Source organism: Sminthopsis crassicaudata, chromosome 4 (genome assembly GCF_048593235.1).
Source record: "Sminthopsis crassicaudata isolate SCR6 chromosome 4, ASM4859323v1, whole genome shotgun sequence".
NCBI lineage: Eukaryota > Metazoa > Chordata > Mammalia > Dasyuromorphia > Dasyuridae > Sminthopsis > Sminthopsis crassicaudata.
Window position 1 is genome coordinate 84,914,425 of NC_133620.1, and position 27,174 is coordinate 84,941,598.

General features: G+C 32.1%; 1 protein-coding gene across 5 annotated transcripts in view; it reads left to right on the forward strand.

Annotated features, from left to right (window-relative positions):
- The first annotated feature begins 4,117 nt into the window (after positions 1–4,117).
- The window catches only part of RGS13 (regulator of G protein signaling 13), a 42,498-nt gene continuing 19,441 nt past the window's right edge, over positions 4,118–27,174 (forward strand). The window contains exons 1-3 of one of the 5 annotated variants that reach the window (XM_074308620.1): positions 4,118–4,305; positions 14,292–14,383; positions 26,531–26,599. In XM_074308620.1, coding sequence (XP_074164721.1) covers positions 14,328–14,383; positions 26,531–26,599 — 125 coding nt within the window. In that variant the 5' untranslated portion in view covers positions 4,118–4,305; positions 14,292–14,327. Of the gene's footprint in view, positions 4,306–12,571; positions 12,680–12,864; positions 12,993–14,291; positions 14,384–26,530; positions 26,600–27,174 lie in introns of those variants that run through there. The other 4 variants (XM_074308621.1, XM_074308622.1, XM_074308623.1 and 1 more) reach the window with 4 other exon arrangements.

A 27,174-nucleotide genomic window follows, 5' to 3' on the forward strand; every position in this document is an offset into this window, starting at 1 on the left:
CAGGTGTTCAAAGAGATGGATGTGAGACAAGGGTAGAATCCAAAAATACAGGAACGCTGGTACAGAGGCATAGAAAAAAGATTTGGAAGCCCACTTATGAAAAACAGTAAAAAAGATCAGTTTTGTGGGAACTTAATGAATGAGAAAATCAATAGTATATATTAAAGTTAAAAATATAGGTTGGAACCAATGTATAAACAGATTCTCAATGCCAAACAATAAAGTTTATGTTTGATACTAGAGATTAGAAAGTCATTGGAATTTATTGAATAGGGGAATAGCACGTCAGAGCTCAGCTGTGAGAAAATCACTTTGATACCTGAAGAGTGAGGAGAGACTGAATGGTGGTAAATCAATTAGTAAGCTATTTGTGGTAATGAAATGGTGCAAAATACTGAATTAAGATGATGACTATGAGTGGAAAGACACTGACAGTTGCAAGAGATAACATGGCAACAAAAAGTGAGATTTGACAAATGACTGGAATGGGCTAGGTGTTCAGAAATTAAAAATGACAATGAGGTTGTACATCTACGTGACAGGAAGCAGGGATTATTGAAACAAATAGGGAAGTTCAAAAGAGGGCTGGGTTTGTCGACAAATATACTGAGGTATGTTTTCAACCCTCTGAGATGCCCACAGGACTTCAAATTTGAAGTGTCAAGGAAACATTTAGAGATGTAGTATTGGACCTCAGAAGAGAAACTAAAGCTGAATAAATAGATCTGAGAGTCATCAGCATACAGATAACAATTAAATCCATGGGAACTTGAGATCACGAAAAGAGAGTAAAAAAAGAAGAAAAAAAGGGTTCTCGTTCTGGCCTTAAGAGTATATCAGGTGACTGCTGGAATCAGCTGCAAGACCTGAGAGAGCTGACTGAAATTTTCCTGACGAGTTGCTAAACATTCACCAAGATGTTTCTGTGTTCTTCTATAAATATCCATTTAACTCAATAGGAGTACAATAGAAGGCTCAGGGAATATAGTCAACACCAAACTGGAAGCCTAGTGACAATAAGATAATAATTAACAATAACACTAAAACAAAAATAAAAGTCATTTATATAGTATTTTAAGTTTTTCAAAGTGCTTTATATTCATTATCTTATTTAAGCCTCACAGTACTTCCGGGTATCCACATAAATTAAGGATAATGTTTATAGTTAGAGCAATATCCTAATTGCTCTCTCCACGAAAGTTAAGATAATTTTGTTTTGTTTTTCCTTAAAAAGTTATTGATACTTTCCTTGAAATTTGGTTAGCTTAAATGAATAAGGGCTGAGATGTTAATGTTACTTCCTCATCTCCTGGACACTAAGCAGTCTCAAGAAGCTTCAGGGACTCTCAAATGCTTATTGAGTAGATCACAGGAACTTTACTCAGGTGAATACACTCAAGAAATTTTTAATGCCTAGCCTTGATCTTATAGCTAAATAAATCTCCTTTTATTAATTACCTACAAATATTTCATTTTATTCCAATGTTGAAGCTAAATTGTCAGAGAATTGACCCAAATAGCCCACAATAATGATAGGATAATACCATGAAGAAACCAGAAGAGGAACTAATCTTCAAATAGTAAGTGAAAATGTGCTGACAGAACCATATATTTATTCTTTGATTTATCCCAACCTGTTCTCTAGATCTGCAATTCAATTCAACATTGATTAAGTGCCTTACTTAATCAATACTTTTAAATAAGATATTTCACAAAGTAAGAATACAGGAATGAGCACAAACACATCTAAGTATCCTTTAGAGTATTCTAAAGTTAAAAATAAAAAGTTTTTTTTTTAATTTATAAGAAAATTTTTAAAAAACATACAGACAAGTATACAGTTTTCCTAATAAATTTTCCCATTTTCCCCAATTCCATGTACCATCACTCCATTTGAAAATGAATTTTGCTTTAAAAAATGAAAAATCTGAAGAATTCAGAGGAATATGGGTAAACTTGCATGAACTATTGTTCGGAAAGAAAGCAGAACCAAAAACACACACCTGTGTTATGCACAATGACTACAGTAATGCAAATTAAAAATGGGTTAAAATAAAGATGAATCCTATGAAATTATAGTGACCTGTCAGTATCAAGAGAAGCAAAGAAAAAAGTTCATCTTAGTTCTTTTCATTTGTTTTGGAGGTGTAGAACAGTAGCTATCTAATGCTGCTAATGGAAATTAATTCAGTGTTTGACTGGTTTTGCTTAACTCTTTCATTGTTTTTAGAAAATATTCACCGAATAAGTGCAGGAAGTGAGTACCAGGCACATAAAAAAGCACTTAAATATTTTTTGACTAACTAGAGGAATAGCTCTAAGTGATGTAAAAGCAAAAGGAAACAATGAAACTTTTTAAAACATTTTAATTATTTTTTTAATCAGAAGATATTCTTCTGTTTGGTGCCATGGATTTAAAAAAAAAAAAAACAGCTTTACACAGTACAGGGCCTCTATATCTTTTATAACAGCTATTACTTTTGACTCTCAGCAGATGAGATTTTGCTCTGGCCTATTTTGGCCTTCTCTGGTATAAATTGTTTTCAGACAAATAAGTAATTTTTCACTACAAGCAAAATGAAATACTGAACTGATAAGCTAGTTTTGGAGAAAGAATAGGAACTCTTCAAACATCCATGATTGGTTCCCAAGTTGGTTGATTTACATGTTCGCTTTTTTTTTTTATTTGAAGATTCCAGCGTATAAGTATTCAACAGTGCTTGTCAAATTGATTTGAACTGAGTATATTAAATGGCTTTCTGAAGCATTCAATAATCAACTGTATATCTATTAGAACATATTAACTAAATCCAATTCCCATGGCATTTTAAATCTTCCTATAGGTTTTAGAATCATCTCATTTTGTTATTTTCAGATCACAAATATTTATTTTGTACAATGCCAAGTTTCTTATTTGAAAGCATTCACAAAACTGACTTTGTTCAAGTTTTGTTAGCATACTGCATTAAAATGAAAATCTATCTGAATAAATTACCCAGGCAAATCCAACAGTTGTTAAACAAGAGTTTGCTTGCAAATTAACTCCATCTCTAAAGACCGAAATGTTATAGGCAAAAGAGATATCAAACCATTTGTGGGGCCAGGAACAGACTCAATTATACTGAAATTCCATTCTCCCTTCTCTTAAACCTGGACCTTACCTCTACAAAAGGGTTTGGGGGACAGATGGAGATCCCCTTTGTCCCAAACCCTTTTGTAGAGGTAAGGTCCAGTTAAAAGGAATGGCTAGGAATGGAGAAAATAAATCACAAAATCACAGAAATATAGCCTTAAGAATACAGGTGAAAAGAGCGAAAGATTGTTCCATTCTTTGTGCCTTTATGACAGGGAATTCCCTGACTTCTTATATACGCATATGAGTCTTGAGAGGTTTTTATAGTTCCAGGTGCCAACTACTAGAACTATCCAATTTACGTTGGTTCCTAGAGACATAATATTAAAGGATCTAGAATTGGAAGAGACCTTGAACATCATAGTTTCATAAATTAAGACCTAGAATTAAGAGCTTTATTAGTCATCTAATACAGAGGTGTCAGATGAAAAGTCTACTGGGCACATGTAATTCATCACCTTCCCAAATACTGGCCTGAGCCAAATTAAAATGTAATTGGGAAATATTTAGCAACATAAATAAAAACAATAAAACAGAGATAATATTACTATGTGCTTTTTTTTTTATGTGGGCAATAGAGCCACAAAGATATTATATATAATTAAGTGGTTTAACACTACTTTTACTGATTAACTTTTTTCATTTGATATTTCATTTTACATTTATATTACATTTTACATTTTACAAATGAGTAACCTAAGATTAATGACACCCTAATGTCACTCAGGTTGTAATTAGCAGGGACACAATTTATCTACAGCCTCTCACTCCAAATTCAATGTTCTTTATTCCGTGTTCTTTATATTGCACCTCTCCTTTACCATTAAGCAACTGTGATTTGCAAGCAATCACCCTAATTCACTTAACCCACAGAATATGCTAACTAGACATTGTAAACATAGTTTAAAATACACAGCATAGTCATTTTAAAATCTCTGAAACAGAAGAAAACAGGAACAGGAACAGCTGTTCATTCTCTCTTGTTGGTCAGAAAATCTGCAAAGCTGAAGCAGTCAGGAGACTGGTAAAGTGAGAGAACACTAGAGTGGTGAGGTAATAGGAGTCAAGTGTCACTTATAGTATGATTTCCATGGGAGCTGGAGACGGCCTTTAAAAGTATCTCATTTGAAGGGGAAAGTAACAATGCTATCTGCCACCTGCCTTATGATAGGGTGAGTATGATAAAACCAATGATTTTTGCTAAAAATCATTACTTTTTCTGATATTTTAGTAAGTTTATGATATTCATTATTTTGTATTATTAAATGTGGTTAAAAAAAGACATAGTCATGTGTGGTATTTCAAAAGATGTTTTAGTTAGGAATGTACCTCCCCCATTTGCTGTATAGGAGAAAATCTAAGGTCCTTCATTCTCCAAGAGTCAGAATGGTTTAGTTAATGAAAATCTGGATGTGGAGTCAGATCATATTAATCCAAGTCCTGGTTCTGAGTCAGGATCTTACTCTTGGATTGACTAAAAAAATGAAGGATAGTAAGCCTAGGTAGAAAGATTTAGGGATGACTTGAAGGAAAGGGGGGTTGTATTTGTTTTGTCAGCTCTCAAAGAGGAAAATTATGTGTAATAGGCAGAAAATTATAAAGGCAAATTTTGGCTTAATAAAGCCAAATAGGTAAATATTCCCTAACACTTTAGAACTAAGCAGAAGTGAAATGGGCTGCCTCTGGACATAGCAAGTTCTCCTAACTGAAAGTCTCCCAAGTAGGATGACCTGATTTACAATCTGATGCAGAGGCAACTATTTTTGGTATGAGTTGGATTACAGAGTCCCTCAGGTTGTACCTCTAAAATTCTGTCTTTCCATACCTTGCAAAATGTAGCATTACCCTAAGTTCCTTATTTGTAAAGTTTATAATTGTGGAATAATTATACATTTCATATTTATGATAAAAGAATTTCTCAGTTCTCCAGGCAACTTTTTTTTTAAGCAATTGGGGTTAAGTGACTTGCCCAGGGTCACACAGCTAGGAAGTGTTAAGTGTCTGAGACCAGATTTGAATTTAGGTCCTTCTGACTTCAGGGCTGGTGCTCTATCCATTTCACCACCTAGCTGACCCTCTCCAGGCAACTTTTAAGACTATCAATTGCCAAGTTCGTGCTGATTTGAATGGGTAAGGATATTTCCTTCATAGGAAGGTTTTTATCCAACTGGAATCATAGGTGTCATTTTCCTTTGTCCCTCAGGAAAAAAGCCCTATAACTCAATGGAGTATTATAAAGAAAATATTTTGTATGAAATCTTTAAGAAAAAAATATTAATGGAGAGGAGAGTTTTAATGGAGTTTTCAAAATTCAACAAAGTTTATGAGAATAGAAATAAAGAAAAAATATTCTGATTTTGATATGTCAACTTTTATTTAGAGAATATACCCCCAATGAATTAATTCAATGATGCATTAATGAAGGGATTTTTAAAAAAAAAAGATTATCTGAAAGAAATTAAAAATGAAAAAAGGACAAGGAGGAAGGTGGATAGAAGAAGACAGAAAAACAGAAAATGTAAAATGTAGTAAGAAAATATTGTAATTTTAATTAGGATGAAAACAACTCTGGCTGCAAGACTGGTTTCAACAAAAAGAGAGAACATCTCTAATCTAGATAAATTAATATGACTAGAAGTAAGCTGAGTCCCAGTAGAAAAAAATAGGTAAACAAGACTCAGAAGCAATTTAGCCCTGTGTCTGATAATCACAAGACCCAAACCATTGAGGGAAGTACTCCATTTTTTTTTTACATCGGCTGAGAATGTTGGAAATTAATTTGGCAGAAATTAGGTACAGACCAGCATCTTATACTATGTTCCTATAAACTCCAATTGGATATGTGATCTAATCATTTGATGAAAAAAAAAAAAAGAAAGAAAACTAAATGTCAACTCTCCTCCTAATCTTTGTGAACACAAAGAGTCACTTTTTAGTTCTTTGACTAGGAGGAGAGTTCTTAACCTTACAGAAATTGGGGGGGGGGGGAATTAAAAAAATATAATTTAGATTAGATACAATTAACAATCTTTGCACAAAGAAAGACATCTTTAAAAAAGAAACAAAAATTTCTGAGTGGGGTAAAAAATCTCTCCTTTAATTAAATGTCTTTCATATAGATAAGATATATATAGTATGTAAGCAAGAATATATTATGTATGTATGGAATTGAATCAAATATAAAAAGATCTATTCCCCAATAGAGAAAAGGGAAATTAATGAGAAAGGTGGTTTCAAATTTTTTAAAAAGATAACAATAATCATATAAAATACTCTTGAATTACTGCTAATAAAAGTTCAATTAAAACTCAGCTTTTACTTCAGTCTGGTTAAATTGGCAAGAATACTAAAAGATGGAAATAGGAATTTGCCTGGGATTGAAAGAAAAGAGCCAGGGACCTCAAGAGCTATTAGAAGGAATTTGTGACACAAGGACAATAGACAAAAATAGAAAGAAAAAATAGGACTAAACTATGAGTGAGACAGGAGAGACCAACGAGCATCATTGGCTCTACAGGCACTTTGAAATAGAAGACTCACTATGAAACTATCAGGAGAATTAGAGGAAATTCCAAGAAAAGACTTTAGGAGAATTGGAAGAAACATTTTAAATTTTATATAGTTCAATCCTTTGGTACAGTGGAAAGGTAGATTAACTAAGTGAGTCACCCTTTGTACTCATTCAAACTCAAATGAAGGAAGATCCAGCAAAAAAAAAAAAAAAAAAATGTATTACAGATTCTGATCTGAGAAGTAGCAGCTGTCAAACAGCTTCCCTTTTTTTTAACCATTTCTAGCCTTTTAGAAGCTGCCAAGTGAGTTACAGCAACAGTCCAAAACAACTAAACTAAACCTTAGAAGTGAAGGTACCTCTGCCAATTAATCAATAAACATTTATTATGAACCTACTAAATGCCAGGCACTGTGCTAAGTGATAGGAAGAAATTGAAAGGCAAAAGACAATTTCTGCTCTCAAGAAACTCACAATATAATAGAGGAAAACAACAAATAAAAGGAAAATGAAAATAGAAGCGGGAATGGAGGAGAGGAAAGGTACCTGTTGCAGGGGAATGATAATGTCCAGGAGTGCAACTGAGTAAGAAATAATGAGATTATTGCCCTGGACCCCTCCTTAAATGGAAGATCTGGGAGGATAGCTCTACAGAGATCTCTATTGATACTTCTGTTCTAGACGTTGGGAATGTCCCTTGTTCCTAGCTACTAGGTCCATCTTGTCATTTTAAAGAAACTTCTAGATCCTCAATCTAATTTTTTTGTTTCATCTGGCCTGTCCCAACCAATGCCTAGAACCTCCATGCTTGTGACATAAACAATAGAAAAAATAAATTTTAAAGATCTCAGCCAGAAATGCATTCCCCATCCTAGCATCCACCAAACCTAATACCTTCTGAAACTTCTTCAGGAAATTGTTCTGGTGTGAAAAAACAATAGGATTTTTGTTAATACTTCCTCCACTTCTGAAACTCAAAGACACAGTGCAACCTGAGTCCACATCTTTTTCTTAGTGTCACCTGTTTCTCTTCCTTCTATTCCTTCATTTGGCTATATTAGTATGTTTTTGAACTATAAGAAATTATAAATATTGGGAATTCAGAGAAACTTGAGAAGACTTGTGTGACAAATAAAGAGGAAAAAAAACTGGAACAAAGAGAACATACAAAACCATGAGAACAATGACCACAGTTCTATGAGAAAAATACAAAAAATACATCAGAATTCAATTTAATTAAATGATCAATATCAATTCAAAAGATTGATGATGGAACACAGATAACAACATCAAAAAATTTGAGCTAGAAGGAATGAATCCTTTAGAATCTACTTTTTTTATTGATTTCAATACTTTTCATTCTCAAATAATGCTCCCCCATAGCAATAGTTTCTTTGTCACTCAGCATGAACTTGAGGGAACTCCAATCCCTTTCCATACAAAGAAGAAATAACTTTCTCATCTTGTATTTTTGATCTATCATTTCCTTTAGATTTTTAAAATTATATTTCAATAAATATTACTTTCAATTTAGTTTATTTCAGAGCATTTAAAAACAGTTGTTCCAAAAATTAATCAATTGATTAATCCAAAGGTATTTGTTGAGATAATTTCAGAGAAAACTGAAAAAACTCACATGAATTGATGCAGAGTATTTTAATACTGACTCAGGAAAGTTTGTGATACCAAATTCTCATACAATCAAGCATATGTATGTGTGTGTGTGTGTGTGTGTGTGTGTGTGTGTGTGTGTGTGTATAATTCTTATTCAAATCAAGCAGGACCAGGAATCAAGGGAAGAAAGTTAGGAGCCTAGACTTGGGGACTGAGACTGATTGATATTAGCAGGGAGAGAGGAGATTCCTGATTGGAGACTGGTTGACATTAAACTCCTCACTTTCAGGATATAGTGATTCAGGGGTTTTTGAGGCTCCCTGGGGATTCTCCATTTTGCTCATACAGGTAATAAGTATCTGAGACCAGACTTGAACTCAGAAAAATAAGACTTCCTGACAAGGTCCAGCACTCTTTCCCCTGTGCCACTTGTATATATTATACTCAAATTTAATTGCCTTATCTCCAAGTAGAGACAATAAATATATACAAAATAGGAACAGACTTGGGCTCTCATGCTTCTGCTCATATCTATGATATCCCTTAAATGGATAATATTGTACCTGACATATTTTAATTTCTATTGTTATCATATTGGATAAATGATTTTGAATATTTGAATATCTATTCCTTAAGTAAACAATAGTTTTCTTCTTTACTATTTATAAGATTATTTCTCTGTCACTATTACTCTAGAGTTTGATAACTGTGTGTCTAAATGAACTGAATCTAACTTTAATAGCTAGTGATATATTCAATCAATTCTGCTAATCTTTGGTTTGTCTTGATCCCAATAATTCTGGGAAATTTTGCTGTATAATTCCTATAATATGGTAGTCTGAAAGATTTTTGGGGGGAACCTGAGGGTGCTTAAATTCTCTCTCCCATTTTTGCCATGCACTCTTCTGTCATCTTTGCTTATAAATGGGCAAACTTTTTTTTTTTAGGTGATTTATCCTTTCATCTTTTTTTTTTTTTTAACTAATTACTCATTCTGCTTCTGCTGGTATGCTTGACACAATAGCACTTTTAATATTAATAGCTTCCTCATGAATTTGTCATGGATATATATATATATATATATATATTACAAGAACATGAATATGTAAATTTGAAAGTGTAAGTCTAACAACCTAATAGTTGTGATGAGCATGCATGGTAACCTTGACCAAATGACATTTTTGTACTAGTCAAAATAGCCATATCTTTATCTTGAATTATTACCCTCTTGTATGACATCAATATATTCATATATTACATCAGGGTAGGAACTGATTGGTCAAGTTTCCCTTAAAAGTGAGCCATGCTGAGCCCACTTTGCCATTTGATCATGAAAGAATGGCTGATTGCTGTAGCAGAAACTTAGTCTCAGCCCAGACAGAACAGAATCAGGAGAGTCCACACTGATAATAATTAGAAATCTGAGTGTAACTACATTATGAGCCTCTGGCTTCTTGGAGCCCAGAAAGAAAACAAGTGTAACTTGTCCAGAAGGTGGTCTCTTGTCCCAGACACTACTGTCATAGCTCCTTGCACCACTATCCCTCAGAACTCTGATTCATAATCAGATTTCCTGCCATCTTGCGATAGTGAGATTATTTCAGGTAGTTTGAATGTGACTTCAAGTGTGACATTCCTTATTGCATCTCTCAAGGAACTTAGGATATTTTAGAACTTAGATGATTTCCATTGTGTTTTGTAAGAATGAAAGTAGGGGCTTTTCTCCTATTAAGTAATAGAGTGAAGTAATTTAACATGGTAACAAAGAGCATATCTATTGATTGAAATAAATAAAAAAATAACATGACTAAAACATGTACTCCCTTGCCTTTCTTTGGATCATACATTCTTAATTTTGACTGCTCTTTTACAGCCAACACAATAAACATAAAAGAATAATTCTACTTCTCATTAAATCAATGTTTCTGTTTAAATTTTCTTCAGATCACTATATGCTTTTAAGTTTCATTATCATTTTGTCTTGTTCCCTTTTTTTTTTTTTGCAATTTTTTTCTTTTACTGAGGGCAACACTTCTTCTTTGCTAGGGTCAAGAATATCCCCAGTTCTACTGTAATTCCCCCTACATTGTTTATTATTCAATTTTGTTGATCTTGTAAAAATTCCAAGTTTATTTCTCTAATCATCTTTTTTTTCTCTATTCTTCTTCTTTTAATTCATAATATTTATTCACTGTATTAGATTTTCTGCTTAATTATTTGTTTTTATCGTCCCTTTCCAATTTCTGGGAAGCTATTCTTTTTTGGTTACCTTATCTTTTCCCTGCTTGCTCTTGTTAAAATATTGGACAACTGTGTTTCTATTCTTGTGATAAATATTGCCAATCTAAGATTTTTTAGGACCTCTCATTTCCATCTAACCAAAAGTCTAGGAATATTTTTTTAGAAGCATGGGAATCAGCAGAAGGGTATTTTTACAATCTAGGTGAGAGATTATAATTGCCTGTGAAAAGAAGCAATACAAACAAGGAAGGTGTCTGTGTGAGAAGTGAAAGATATTATAGAAATAGAATGATCAATTTGTAAACTGATTAGAAGTAGAATAAGAGAAAGAGGAAAGTTTCAAAATTTACTGAGTTAGGAGAATGGTGGTGCCATCAACAAAAATAGGGAAGTTGAAAAGAGGAATAGATTTTGTGAAGTAGACAATAATTTTAACTTCCAAGATGAAGTCAAGACTAACACTCAAATTGTCTATCTTTTAGTCTATTGTACTTCCCATTATAGCGTGTAGGATTTTGTTTTGTTTTGTTGGGGGATTTTTGTTTGTTTTTTGTTTGTTTGTTTTTAAGAACCAGAATGTCCAGATCAAGACAGGATCAATCTTATTGTACTGAGAGACTTCCCCAGGAATACTATTTTCATTTCTGGGCATAAAATTTTGAGACTTACCCAAGCAAAAAGCAGATAGAAGGCAAGCAAATTGTTGAAATGTTTGGAAGATAAGAAACATGAGGAACAACTGAAAGAAAAGGTAAAGATTAAGCTAAAGGAGAGGGGATTGCGTAGAAACATGGAGATTCTTCAGATATTTCAGCAGTTTACATATGGAAGAAAGTTAAGAAAATTTGTTACAGTTACAGAAGGCAGAACTAGAGCTAATGGAATGACATTTCAGTAGGCAGACTTTAGCTCAGAATAAGGAAGAACTGAAACTATAGGAGATATCTTAAAATAGAGAAAGGCCACCTCCCTAGGAAAATACCATTACTGAAAATATTCAAGAAAAGATTGGATTGGCCCCTAGCAAGCCTACCAATTTATATGGCATTGTGACATAGCCACCAGACTAAGAATTAGGAGACTTGAAGTACAATTCCATCTGTGCATTCATGTGACCTTAAACAAATTCATTTCCTCTCTCAATTTTTATTTTCTTATCTTTAAATTGGGAAGATCAGATTATGTTATCATTAAGGTCCCCTCTAAATTGTGAGTCTGCTAATCAGTTGAAAAAAGTGAGAATTTTCTGTGATTCCAGGAATCTTGTATTAAGTAGATTAGACAAGATAACTCAGGTTCCTTTATAAACTAAGGTCCTAGCATCTTCATAGAACATACTCATATATTTAATTTTAAATTTATCTTGGAAAAAAATCCAATACTTAAATTTATACATACATATATATATATATATATATATATATATATATATATATATATATATATATATATATATATATATACATATATATATAAGGTTTGGTTTGGATTGTTGTTTTTTTTTTTTTTGCAAAATATTTTCAGATTTTAATATAAAACTTAGGACATATAAATTTGTTTCTATCATGAAACATTTAGTGATTACAAATATTCTAAGAAACTTGAGATAACATTTTTAAAGTCTACAGTTTAAGTAGTTAATCAGTTAATTTTATAAGATTCCTTAATATTGTGTGATAGGTACTGGTTATACAGAAAGTGGGGGGCAGCAGTTGGCACCTCATCAAGCATGTTTCATTATCTTTTCAAAGGAGGATTTAACATTTAGATGTACAATTCATAACTCTAAAAGATATAAAACATTACTCATAAAATATCTGACTTTTTAAGAATACATATCTATTGCTTGTAATAATCTGACCATTCCAGCTGGTCTGATCTTATTAGATGAAAATTTTATCAGTGATATATCAGAGTCCTGCAGAACTACTTTTCATATTCAATAAAGCTTCACTTTGCATAGATACAGAAGAATATAGGCATGTGGATTGTGTGGAAAAAATAGAGTATTCATGCAGTAGTCTAGTGTGTTCAAAAAGGTAGTCAGAGAAGTGGGAAAGTATTCTTAAGAGAAAAATGAAAGAGAAGCCTGCTTGTCTCACGGAATCTCAAAACTTGACTCCATGAATTTTTCTGGAAGTAGAAGCAATTAAACAACATGTTCTGTACAAGACACATTCGTAAGTATTAGACTGCACATGATTGTTAAATGCCTTATAGCTGAATGTTTACTTTATATAAACAAAGACTAGTAGTTGTTGATTTCCAGTCTTTCACACTGGGACACAGAAACTTTTGCTGAAAAAGTGGACTGGTTTCTTCTATGAAACAAAAAAGAAGTTAGAAGACCTTGATCTTTTGTCTGGTCTAGGCTGAATTTGCTGAAAATGAAATTCATATCATCAATAGTAAGAGCTATTTTTTTGGCAAAGTATCAATAGTAAATGAAGTTTTTCATTGGACAATAACAAAATCCTCCAGCTTCAGGATACAGTATGTTATTTCTTTTTTGTGTTCTGTGAGTGTGTGTGTCAGAGAAAGAGATATTTTCAGTAAATCAGACATTCTAAAATTATTTTGAAAATCAGCCATTTCCAGATTTCAAGGTTTTAAAAGTCACATTGATTCTAGTTGTGCATAATTTCGAGAGTTTATTTTTATCTGTTGATCTTGATTATATGAAATGCCTCCATTCTTTCATGTTATGTGTAATCTTAAATATGCACCAGTAGTTTTGAATAACAAAAATGTTATATGTTGCTGCAGATAAATTTTTTTGCTTTTAATTTGTTATTAGAATAAATAAATGAAATTATTAAGAATTTTATTTCTTCTATAATAAAAGATTAATGACATAGAATCACATGGAATCATAAAATTTTATTTGAGTAACCATCTAGTTTAACCCACACTCAGGAGGAATCATCAGACAACAAACCCAGCATGTTGTTATCTAGTTTCTGCTTGATTGTCTTCCTAGAGAAGAACTCAGTATCCCCCCAAGGTATTATTTTACATTTTGATATAACTCAAATTGATAAGAAGTTTCTTTTTGTCTCTTGATATTAAACCAAATTTTTCACCTTTGCCACTTCACCCATTGCTTTTGGTTCTCCCCTGTAGGGTGAAATAGAAATCCCCTTTGCACAATACAACATAGGAAAACATTCTAAACTCCTTATGCTATATCTTAAAAGACCTGAATATAGGGATTTAAGATTTATAGAAATATAATATTTTCAAGTAAATTCAATTAATATAAATGATAAAATGAGCATTACTGACATTACAGGCATCCTTATCTACTTTCATTTGACATCTTCACAGGAAGATTTAGACATATTAAAGACTTATTAAAATCTTTTAAGTGATTAACAAAAGCACATAATTTAGGCAAGAATTGGAAAGTGAATAGAAAAAGGTTTTTACCTTTTACTTGGGTTTTCAAATTTAAGTTCATATTAAAGTTCAATTAAGAAGAAAGAGGAAGAAAGAAAAACTTAATGTGAGAATGATAAAGGCATGCTTCACCAAATATAATTACAAAACTCACAAAATGATGAAGCAGGAATTTTGAAAATATTCACACATAAAATTATTAAAACAACTACTAAAAAGAGTTAATGAACTTAAAATAAGGCTAATGATAATCCAGCATTTATGAACTGGAAAAATAATTTGCTCAAACCCTAGGCCAGGGTATTTGTAGAAATTGTTGCCAAGTATGCATTCTCCAGGAAGCACTCAATGACCTATTTTATTAGCATTATTTTTGTTTTATTTTATTTTTAGGTCAATGGAATGTTTCTACATATCATATAAGCCAATATGAGGGGAAAATACATTGTTGATTTGAGATTTTGTGAGTATAACCACAAATTAAGGTAATTGTGATACATCTTATTATCTTGAATAGTAATTTTGAACTATTATTTTTTTCTAAGATTCAGAAAGAATTTAGGTCAGTTATTAGTTTTTGTCTAAACAAGTTTTAGCAATTTGATTGATTGAATAATTTTGGGGATGCAATTAAACTGAATAAAATATTCATGAAGATATATAATTTAGGTCATTAATAGAAAAACTAAATTCAATTAAACTATCAAAAGACCACAAATTTTCCAAAACCATAGTGTGTCATTTTAATTATAGAATAGTATAGTTGTAATGAACTTTGTCAGTTAATAGCCTGTTGTAAGATTTCTTTAGAATTGCTTAAAGGAAAAAAAATAATTTACTTCAGTATCTTAATTTTGTAATAAATTTCTTGAAAGATTTGAAGGTGAATGCTGAAAAATTCATTTTCACTATCTTGTTTATTAGTGTAATATAGAAAACCAATATGGCACATTTTTAACTACACTTTTTCTTATAGATATGTCTTTTTTTAGCTTCTGTTATTTTTCCTCAATTTTCTTATAAAAAGCTTTTTCCTCAGCTTAAAAACTGACTTCTTCATCTTGCCATATAAAATTCCAGAAACTTAGCCTAGAATTCTTTTCATTGTGAAGCAATGTGAAGAAAATCAATTTTTCACTGAGGGTGTACATTTAACCACAACAGTCCGAAATTTTCCAAGATACAGGTTATAGTGGTAAATCTGGGGCAGAGCAAAGATATGGTTTCAGATTAACATTTTTTGAGCTAATGATCTCAAATAATTTTGTAATATGTATTTCATTTTCCTGAAATTTTAAATGGTGTATTTGTCTAGGTAACCCCATTTGCCTATTTGAAAAGAAATATGAATTTAAAATTCTTATGTTACTCAATTCCTATTTACCATAATATTTCACTTATAATTAAATAACCATAGAGTTAGAATAAGTCACAGCTGGTCTTGGAGTTAGAGATTCACATTCTCCCTCTAAAACATTCAGTGCAACCAAGGACAAATTACTTAAGTTAGTGCCTTGGCCAATTATTTAAGTTTCTAGCCTACAAATGACTTGTTGATCTGTTTTGATAGAGAGTTTCCATCCTTGGAAATTGCTTATGCTGAAAAAAAAAAAAAAAATCACAGATCTTCTCTAAAGAAATAAATGAAAAAAAAAATCTATAAATTTAAGACCTTTGTACCACTTGACTTACTTTTTCATTAAAAATAATCAAAGGAATAAGATGAAAAAGATTAGTATTTGGGCTGTTATTTTTATTAGAAGAGCCTCCCATGCATGTTTTAGGACAACTCTTTTTTTGCAGTTAGAATCATATACCCTTATCACAGTGCTAACCACAAATAAATACTTACTGAAGTGAAACAACCACAATTAGATCTCACATTTTTAGTGAAAAGAAATTTGAACTTGATTTTTAATTAGAATTTTAACAAAAAATTGGATTATATTTTGGAAAAAAAGCAGACAAGTGAAAAATCTAGAAAGTTTTTTGAGAATTTTTTCCAAAAGGTAACTATTATAAGGCAATGTAATGACAGTGTAATTTCCTATTATGTCTTCAGTACCCATGTGATGCAATGATAACTGATGTACAAACGGATGAGACTAGGACATTGCAAGATCTGAAAGTGTTTAATGTCACTATAGTTTTAGTGCCTTCATTTGAAAACTTCCAGGCTATGAAATGCATTACTTCTGTAACTTCTGTAAAGTAACCATTTCTATTTTTGGAAAGATCTAAATATTAGTAAGGTTGTCCATGTTTTGAGACTAAATCTGACTCTGTAGCCTCCATATATTGTTGTAGTGGATAGAGGACAGGACTTGGAATCAGAAATCTGTAAGCAAAAGTAAAAATCAGCTTTTGGATTACTTTAAATACTATGCTGATGAGTTTGAATTTTATCTCAGATGTAGCAAGATGCAATGACAAAGAATATCTTTGAATGGAGGAGGAAAACATGATCATATTTGTTTTAGGAATACCAATTGCTTAGAAACTGGATTGGAAATGGGAAAGACTGGAGGCAAAAAAAAAAAAAAAAAAAAAAAAAAACAATTAGAATATTTGTAACAGTCCACGTAAGAGATGATGAAAGATAGAAAAATTCAAATGGAGGGCATGAGACTAGAGAAAACAAATAGATTTGAAAGATAGTGTGGAGTAGGACAATGAGATTTTGCAATTGCTGGTATATAAGGGTTGAGGTAGAAGGAAGAATCATTGATTTCAAGGTTGACAAGTGAGTAATCAGAAGGATTACAGTGGTTTTTTTTTTAATAATAATAAATGGGAAGTTTGAAATAATAAGACATCAAATTACTTGAAACTCAGAAATACAACTGTAATTGATCTACCAATATAGTATTCTGCCAGAAAAGGAAATGAGAATAGTATGATGTGGCTTTTTCTCAATGACTCATGGTAGCTCATTAAGTACCTGGTCATCTGGTTGTACTGGTCATCAATTACTTTTCAAAACAAATCACTCTTTTAATTATGTTTTCCATAATTTTGACAAGAATCAAAGTCCAAGATCACTGGTTAATTCTATATAAAGTTTCCTTTTTAAAAACTGGAAAGTTATTTGCCCAAATCTAACCCCTAAACTATTCTTCATGAATGTTTAAAAATTATTAACAGTGGATCAGAATTAATACAATCATGAGATGCAGTTTGCCTAATTCTGTTAACATTAATACATTGAATAATATATATATATATATATATATATATTCTTACTTATGGTATTAATGCCATTTCAAATTTTTGCAATCAATTTTTATTCTATCCTTCCAAATCCAAAGATCACTTTTTATTGGTAACTTAGAACCAGAGTTCAATAATTCTCCCTTCTCTCTACCATCTATTGTCATTAGTTGACCCATCATAAACTACACATTCCTGCTTTTATTTTTTTTCTCCTTTATAACTTAATCATAGCATCCTTTCTGGGTTCACACTTCCAAATTACACTGAGGGATTACTGCACTATGTAACACTATCACTTACAACCTTCCATCTGGTACAGTCCTTATAATATTAATTAAACAGTTGGTGTTAATTAGGTTTTATAAAAGAGTAGTTACTTAAAAATATAGCAAGGACAAAAGTGATGAAAATATTTCTCAAGCTAGAAGTATAATTTCCCTTTTGTATACATTCACCTGCTAGAGAAAATAGACTCAGACTTGAAGCTCAATTGTATATATAGAGAATGTGTGGCTGAAGGATACATTTTTACTTTTGCCTTCAGAGTTTTTCCTCCCTTAAAATTCACATTGATTTTTTTTCAAGGTGAGGCACTCCCTTGCTCAATTATACTAGCTCCAAGTATGTGACTCAATGCTAGATCAATCTACTACTGACCCCTCTTAATCCTCGTGCCTTCCCTCTACTAATTATTTCATATTTATGCTGCATATAGTTTGAGACATGTATATAAATGTATATGTATAAATATGATGTATATATAATATGTGCATATGTAGATAGATAGATACATTTGTTTGCATGTTAACTCTCCCATTCAATTTTTAGCTCCTTGAAAGCAGAAACTATCTTTAGCCTCTTTTTACATCCCCAGTGCTTAGTACAACATCTGTCATATTGTAGACACTTAATAAATGTTTATTGATGGATTGCTTGATGGGTTAATCAATCAGGTCCCTCCTTAGAGCTGATTCTTTAGTAGACTTAGATACTTTTGCTGCCAGTTCCAATGGCCTCTATTACTGACTCCATGGAAGGTCTTTCTGAAGCTCACTCTTCCTTTCAAAGCTCAAAAAGTCCAATCTCCAGACACCTAGTCACCGTAAGATCAAGAAAAACAAACATAAAAAAATCATGTGCTTGTGGCAACTGATAAAGAAACAGCTCCCTCAGCAGACATTTTATAGCAATTAATCCTCATCACTCAGAAGCACTCAGAGAAGAGAATTTGTTGTATGCACACTTAGTTTGAGCTACTATTCTCTTCAGTGATTAATTCTTCTTGCTCTTCAGCTAACCAGATAGCAATTCATCATTATATGACTCATGACTCCTCCTTTATTCACAGCTGGAAAGGGACTGCATAAAGATCCACTAGCTAGTTTGACAGCAAGCAGAAAATATTATGTATACTCTGTATAATCCACTAGGAAGAGTATAGCTGGCCATTCTCCACTGATTGGGTCTTCATTGGCCATCCCCCCATTACATTTAATACAAAACAAAATACATTTTTGTTTTTAAGATTTACTTTTGAAGCAGCTACTTTTAAGCTAAAATCAATCTTGACAGTATTCTAATTCTTTTGTAGTCATCTTCAGTTATTTCTCTTTTATTTACAATTCTGGATATTTCGAGCTTTTTTTTTTTTCTTTCATATCAGTTGCTTGAGGAGTTCCATGTATATTTACATTAGTCCCTATAGATATGTACTCTTTCTTATTGTTCTTTGGAATAATTTATTTTTCTTTTGTCAGAATTCAATTCTTAAGACCTTTCCATTCTACTTTGGTCAATCTTTCTTGAATGATTTTAGGCCATGGTATCATATCTATCCTTTTTCCAAACTATTTTTAATCCAATCTCCCCAAATCATAAGGGCACATCAGGCTATATCCTCCTTCCTCTCTTTTCTCTCATGAACACTGAAATAGACTAATCACTTCTCCTAGAGTTACTATCACTTCTACATCAGTAATCATTTTCTCTTTTTTTTTTGTATAATTCAGACCCAAAAATAGCAGTTTCACTGGTTACTTTCTCTTCCTTTTGAATAATACATTATATGTTCTCTATTCTATACTAAATTTTTATATTAAGGCTCCTTGTACTTTAGAATGTATGTGACCAGATTGTAAGGTCTTTTTTATTTTTATATTTTTTAAAGAAAATTATTTTTTATTTAACAGAAATCTAATTTTTCTCTGATATTATTTGTTGAAAAAAAACAACAACAAACCAAATTCCTTGTAACAAATATCATGTGGTCAAGCAAAACATACTGTATACTATTAATCCATCACCTCTCTGTCCAAAGATTGGTAGCAGGCTTAATCCTAAATCCTTTGGAATTATGCATGGACTTTGAATTGATCAGGGTTCTTACAATCTCTAAAGCTGTTTGTTTATACAGCATTGCTCTTATTTATATGTGTGGCTCTTCTGGTTTTGCTTATTTCATTTTTCTTCATCTTAAGTTTCTTTGCAGTTTCTAAAAGAAATTGGCATGTGTGAGCTACTAATTTCCCCCCCTACATATCCTTAAAATATAAGACGAGTTGGCAAACTTTGTATTCATGGAGATACTTTGATGATGAGTGGTTACTTGGTTAGCCACTGTGGGATAGGCATCCTTAAATTTAATTTAATATAGATTAGGAGCAGGACTATTTAAGACATTTTCAAAGTCAGGATTTATACTTCTGATCATTAGTCTAATCTATCTTGTCCTATTGAAATCACAGTGATTGGATTATACCCCAAATGTGAATTACAACTTAGAAAATTGGGGCAGGGTTATTCATATAGAAAAATTCTTTCATAGATAGTTTTGCTATCTTCTTTTATCTTTGTGTATGACTGGTTATAGTTCCCTAGTTCAAAGCTTCTTAAAATGTGAGTTTAGACCTCATATGAAATCTTATACCTGAATATGGGGGTAGCAAAATTAAAAAGAAGTATTTGATTTGTATACATATTTTATATAACTATATTCTTGGGGTTGTGTAAATATTTTTGGACAAAAAGGGGTCATGATTGGAAAAAGTTTAAGAAACTCTGTCCTACTATGTCTTTTTGTGAGTTTCAGAGCCAAGTGTGTTTAATCTGTATATGAAACAGGTGTAAGAAAGGATAAAGATAAATGGGAACCCTTTTTGTCTGATCCAACAATGGTTTAATAGATTATAATTTGATATATTCTATTCTGTGTATGGAAACAACCAACCTATTAAGTGAAAATGTTTCTCAACTTTTCTAATTGGCACACGTTTGCAAGTGTCTAGGTCAAAGCAGAAAGGTAATCTGTGGCAATTGTGGTAAATTCTTGTTAGTTCATAATAAGTGGAGGAAAAGATAATTCTGCTTTTAAATTCAATGAATCTGATATTTGGTAAATACCAAGTACCAAATACTGTTATTAGCATTGAGCACAGAAATACAGTAATGTAAGAATAAATAGCTATTGCCTTCAAAGAGATTAGAAAAGGCCTAGGAAGTTACATCCTTGAGGGAAATTAGGCATTTCAGGAGGCAAATTTGAGAAGAGAATGTGTCCTGAATATGGAAGACAATTGCACAGAGGTAGGCAGATGGGGGATGTGAAGTTTAGGAAATAGCTGGCAAGGTAAAATAGTTGGAATGCATGATATGCAGAAAGGAGTAATATGTGCGGAGGAATATTACTCTGGCAGATATTTGAAGCATGGAATATAGAGGGAAAAAAGGGAAGCTGGCAGATCAATTAGGAGATGATTATAATATTGCTGAGAGAGGGGCATAATCACACAAATAATGTTTCAGAAGCTGGATTACACTCATAATTCTCCTAACTACAACAAGGTTCTTTTTTTCTCGTTCTCTATCTCTTCTTGCTCTTCTTTCCTTCCTTAATCCCTTCCTTTTCTTTCTTCCTTTCTTCCTTCCTTCCTTTTTTCCTTCCTTCCTCCCTCTCTCCCTCCCTCCCTCTCTCCCTCTCTCTCTCTCTCTCTTTCTCTCTTTCTCTCTTTCTCTTTCTTCCTTTCTTTCTTTCTTTCTTTCTTTCTTTTTCTTCCTTCCTTCCTTCCTTCCTTCCTTCCTTCCTTCCTTCCTTCCTTCCTTCCTTCCTTCCTTTCTTTCTTAGATTCAGATGAGAAAATAGAAAACTTTTAAGTGTGACTATGAAATGGAGAAGAATGGAATCACAATTGAGGAGAATGCAAAGCCAAATTTAACTATTTGGAAAAATCTACGCTTCTTTTATAAGAGACAGAGAAGGAATGATTAAAGGAGTAAGAATCTGAGAGAGGATGAGAAAGCATGGAAACAAGGGTAGAAATTGAGTGGTAGAATTTGGTGAAGAAAAGAGCCATGTCTTTATCAGACATTTATCTGGATATTCTCTCAGTACAGGACTGTTTTCCCATCTATAACTTCTCTCTCTCTCTTTTTTTTTTCCTCTGAGGCTGGGGTTAAGTGACTTGCCCAGGGTCACACAGCTAGGAAGTGTTAAGTGTCTGAGACCAGATTTGAACTCTGGTCCTCCTGAATTCAAGGCTGGTGCTCTATCCACTGCGCCACCTAGCTGCCCCCATAACTTCTCTATATGTGTGACACTTGTCCATGTCTTTCCAAGAATCATCTATGAGAAGATTCATATGGCAAATTGTAGGACTTTCTTTGGGTCTTTTAATATTTCAAAGCTCTCAGAGCCCTGTTTTGATTATCCACCAAGTTTCTCCTTACTTTTAGTATGACAGGGTCACATATTTTTCCCCATTCAAATCCTTTGTTGTCTTGTGACTTCACCTATTATAATACTCCAAAATTTAAAAAGATTTGATTTCATTAGTGTGAGTATGCATTTTACTTTGTTAATTCATGACACCACCATTCCTATAGTAGTCTCTATGACTTGCTATGAGCAAAAAAAAATCAGCTAAAGAAAATTACCCTTTTTTGAAATTAGGATGATTCTTAGTAGAGTATCCTAAATCCAATACTTGATCAATAATTTGATCTTATGCATTTTCAGAGAGGGAAAGGTCCTATAAGGACAAAAATATGTGGAAGCAAAAAATTGGAAATTTTTCCTAACAATTCAAAGTAAACACAAGCGGCATGAACTATTTCAGGAAGTTGTAGGTCCTGTCTTACTGAAAGTCTTCAAGCTTTAACTGATGACCCCTTATTAAGTATATCTTAATAGAGATTATTTTGGTAGTATTGATTAAATTAAAACCCCATCAAACACTAAAATTCTGTGATTCAATAATTCATCTTACTATAGGCAAAAAAAAGCTATTATATGTTGTATCTTTCATTGAAATGTACAGTTCTTAAGGGCAAAAACAGTTTTTATCTATTTGTTGTGTGCCTTTGCATTCCCATTGATGAGTATAATGCCTGGCCACACAGTAAACACTTAATAAATGATTCTTGTGTTATTTACTGACTGACTGATTTAACTTCCTTCCTATTCAGTATTTCTAAGTTTCCTAGTTCCTACTTCCTTCCCTTTTGCTGATCCCGGATTATTGTCTTCCTTTTTTGTCACATCTGTCATTTCTCTTCATTTCCTCCCATGTTGCTAAGTCCTCATGGAAGGAATGGTTGCTCAAGACTGCTTTCTACTTTGACCTCTCAAATTCTAATAATAATACATTAAGAGAGACAGGAGGAAATCTTATGATAAATTTGAGAGAATAATCCATTTGACTAAAGATAATTAATTGTGTCTTTATTCTGATTTTTGGTTATGTGTGGATCCAGTGCCAGAACTGCTGAGGGATAAAGTCCTCCACTGACAGCTATATTCTTAAGGCTGTTCAACATATTATAAATCTCCACTGTAACTTATTTACTATGTCACTTAAGAGGCAAACCAGAGGATCAGAGATAATATAAGCTCCCATTTGAGACACAGAAGAGTTAGTTCATTGCTGCATCAAATCAGCTTACCACCATCCTATGCTTATTTCATGCACATAATGAACTTAATCCTTATTTCTGTAATGCTGTTTCAACCCAACATGCATTTATTTATGTAGAATTGATGAATAATTATATATAAAAAACTTGCAATGTGTCTTTTTTAACTATGTATTAAAGTTATTTGTTTAAATGCTTTATTTGCTCAACTAAATTATAAATTCTGGAAAAGTATTAACTATGTTTTATTAATTTCCTAATACCTCCTCCATAGCTAACATAGTAACTTAAATATAATAGAAACTCAAAAACTGTTTGTGAATTTTTAAATGTATTTTCTTATTTTCTAAGAGATTAGTAAATTAGTAAATCATAAGTTTATGATTCTGAAATGGAATCTTTGAACCATTTGCCCTGACAGAATCATCACATCTGACTGACAAGAATAGATAATATTCTATACCTATAGACATCCATTTCTTTTCTGAAGAGGGAAGTATAGTTAATTATTTGTTTTCCCTAAAATTAACCTACCTGCGCCATAACTACACTAAGTGATCTCAAAGCTTGCTGGCAATTCCTCAGAGTGAAGATATGACAAGCTCTCAACACAACTGCATATTTATGAAAGCTGCTTCTTACTACATTTGGCAGTTGGCTCTTTTTCATCTTTCCACATGATTTATTTTTCCCTGTTTCTTTCAAAGGACCGTATGTCTTATATTTTTATATGAAAATAAGCTCCCTTTAAGGAATCTCTGTTTCCACCCTCTTTGAAGGACTGGGAGTACTTTGGAATTGATCAGTCTCTAAAGGTAGGGACTGACCAAATTTTAGTCAATTACTAGCCTCATCCATGAATCTGATTCCTGTAAAGCACCATACAATTAATACAGCCCTGTGGAGAAGCAGAAAAAAAAAAATTGTCTCACTTCCTCCCTGAAGTCTTCAGTAATCAGTTAAATCAAATTTAAGATGATCACTCAATCTCCAATCTTTTAGCATTTATCTGAACCTTCCATGTAGCACTTAAAAGCAATTTTGTAGTATAATCTATTTTATTACATAATTTCCTCCTCCTCTAATAATTCCTTAACAATAAGGACTCTTATCTTATGCCCCATATCCCTAGAATCACAGAATTTAAAAGTTTGGGAGGATTTGTCCAGGTTATTCAAAAGAAGATTCACTATTATAAGCATAACCAACAAATGGTCTTCTAGTTTCTGCCTAAAGATTTCTAATCACCATTTTAGGTTGCTTGTTCCATTTTGAGATTGTTGCAATTGTCAGGAAGATGTTTGCTTTTTCTTTTCCTGAAATCAAGCCTAAATTTACCTCTTTGTGATTTTCACTGGGTGTTCTTCATTTGATCCTCTAAGGTCAAAAATAACAAAATTAAATCCTCTTCCATGGCACATCTTCAAAAACTCCATCACAATTATTACATCTTCTGTTCTTCAAACTAAACTAATCTTTCAATGGATTCTCATATGATTTGGACTCACCATCCTTATTTCCTCCATAGAACACTCTATAATTTGTGGATATCTTTAACATATGACACTCAGAAGTATACACAGTACTCCAGATTGGTTTACTTCCCTTTTCCTGGAAGCTATACCTTCCTAAATGCAGCCCAAGTTGGCATTTGGCTGTTTGCTTTTTGCTGCTGTATCACACTGTTAACTCATTTTGAGCTTTTGTATGTTGTAATCCCCAGATCTTGTAAAGAACAATGAATATTGCTTCCATAATCTTATATGAAGTTGAATTTGTGTACCCCAGTACAAGATTTTACACTTATTCCTATTGAATTCCGTCATATAAGATTCAGCCCAATATTCTAGCCTACCAAGATTCATTTGGATTTTAACTGTCAACCACTGACTAGCATATTCAAACTTACTTCAATCTTTAATTTTCTCTTTATCTTTAGCCATTTATAAATAATGTCAAACTGTAGAGTATGGAGCACAAATCCCTGGGGGTATTCTACCAAAGACCTTTCTGTCATATTGCCTTTGAACCACTACCAATGACTCCTTGAATCCATCCATCCAATTAATCATGAATCCCTCTGATTATATCTCATCCATAGCTATCTTATGTTAAGAGTAGTATATGATGCTGTATTTAAAAACAACAAAAACAATACTTTACTCAACTTCATGTAAGCTATATCCACAACATTCCTCTTATTAATTAACTTAGTAATGATGTGGGGGAAAAAGAGAAATTAGTGTGATATGACTTCTTGTTGATGAGGTGATGCTAATTCTTTGTAACATTTCTTTCCCTTTCTTAGTTCAGATTGCTCAGCAAACATCTCTTTAATGATCCATTCTAAAATTTTTCCAAGAATCAAAATCAAGTAAAATGGTCTATAGTTTTATTCTGTTCTCTTTTCTTATTTTTTTAAAATCTTTACAGTTAAGTTCTCCATGACCTGTTTCCATAACCTTACAGATATCACAGAAGTAGCTCAGCAATCATGTCTTCCAGTTCTATATTCTGCCAAGAATGTATTTCATTGGCTACTCAACAATACACATATAGACATATGCATTCACAGAATTAATGACAACATCACTGAAATTCTGATTTTTAAAAAATCTAAAATAGACTAAGGTAAAATTGGAAGAATTCAAAATAATTCCTAAGAATAAAATCATCTTTCTATGTGAAGTAAATTATTTTCTAAATAATCTTGAAACTCAAAATATAGTTCAACCATAAGTATGTTCTACTAATTAAAATTAATATTTCATCATAAACATCCACTAATACACATTTGAGTTTCCTAAAAAGGAAATTTCCATTTTTATTGGATTAATTCTAAATATAATTTGTAAGTCAATGTATCTAAAAGTCCTATTTTATATTGTATCAGGACTAGTGTTCAGCCACATTTAAGACAAAATAAAGCTTGTCCAGAAAAGGATGATCAGTATAAGAAAGAGTTTGAAAAATATGTCATAAGCAGAATGACTAAAGGAATTAGGGATGTTTAGCCAAAAGAAAAGAATGAGTGTTGTAGTAAGTCTATTCACATATGTGAAGGGAATGAATGAATGATAAGACTTAGGGTTTTAGACTTGTAGAAAAAAGTTAAAAGGGGAAAAAGAGGATTTTAATATAAAAGCTAAAGGCTGTACAAAAATAGAACTGGCTGCCTTGTGAATTAGTGGTCTCTCAGTCAGTGGAAGTCTAAAAGGAATCAAATGATGTTCCACTAATCTGTAAGTGATTTTGTAGCAAATGATTTCTTCTCTTATGGTAGATTAAAATCAGTATCCTTTATGGTGCTTTTCAATTCCTAAATTCTATATTTCTAGAAATATTTCTTAGATTAGGCTCTTAAAAATCCATCTCTTCTTTTAATTGTTCTTCAATAAATGATCTTTTTTAGTAAAAATTATTTATAATTTCTGTATTTTAGCAAATAACTCAAAATGTTTAAACATTCAAAAATTCCTGATTTGAGTTAAATTATTCTTTTATTTCTTCAGAAAAATGAGCACAAGAGTTTGCTGGATCTGTAAAAGAGGAAGAAAAAGATCCAATGGGATCTCTTCAAAGTAAGTAGGACAAATTCTATGATCATTATAAAAACATTTAAAATAGTTGGCATATATATTTATTTATGCATCTATCATTTTGATTACAAACAGGTTTTTCAAGCAAAAGAAAAAATAAAGAGAAATTAATTACAAGTCATATTTTTTAAAAAACACTTTGGAAGATTCTGGTAACATGGTGTTTATCTGCTCAGATTCAGCTTTATAACAGAATGTTCTCAAATGACAGACAGTGTTTTTATCATTACTTATTTTTATTTTTAAAAAAAACTGATAAGAGAGAAAGGAGAGAGGACTGTAAGAGTGTAAATCGTTCCTTAACATACACAGATTTTTTTTTAATTTCAGTCAATAAATTATTTTAAATTCTATAATAGGTAAGCTTTATTTTCCTAAATCCATCTGTTCTATCTAATTCTAAGGTAGTCCTACATTCATAGAGATTGAAAAAAAACAAAAAAAAAAGAATCGAGGTAGCAAGGTGACACAGCGGATAGAGCACCAGCCCTGAAATCAGAGGGATCTGAGTTCAGATGTGATCTCAGACACTTAACACTTCCTGTCTCTGTAACCCT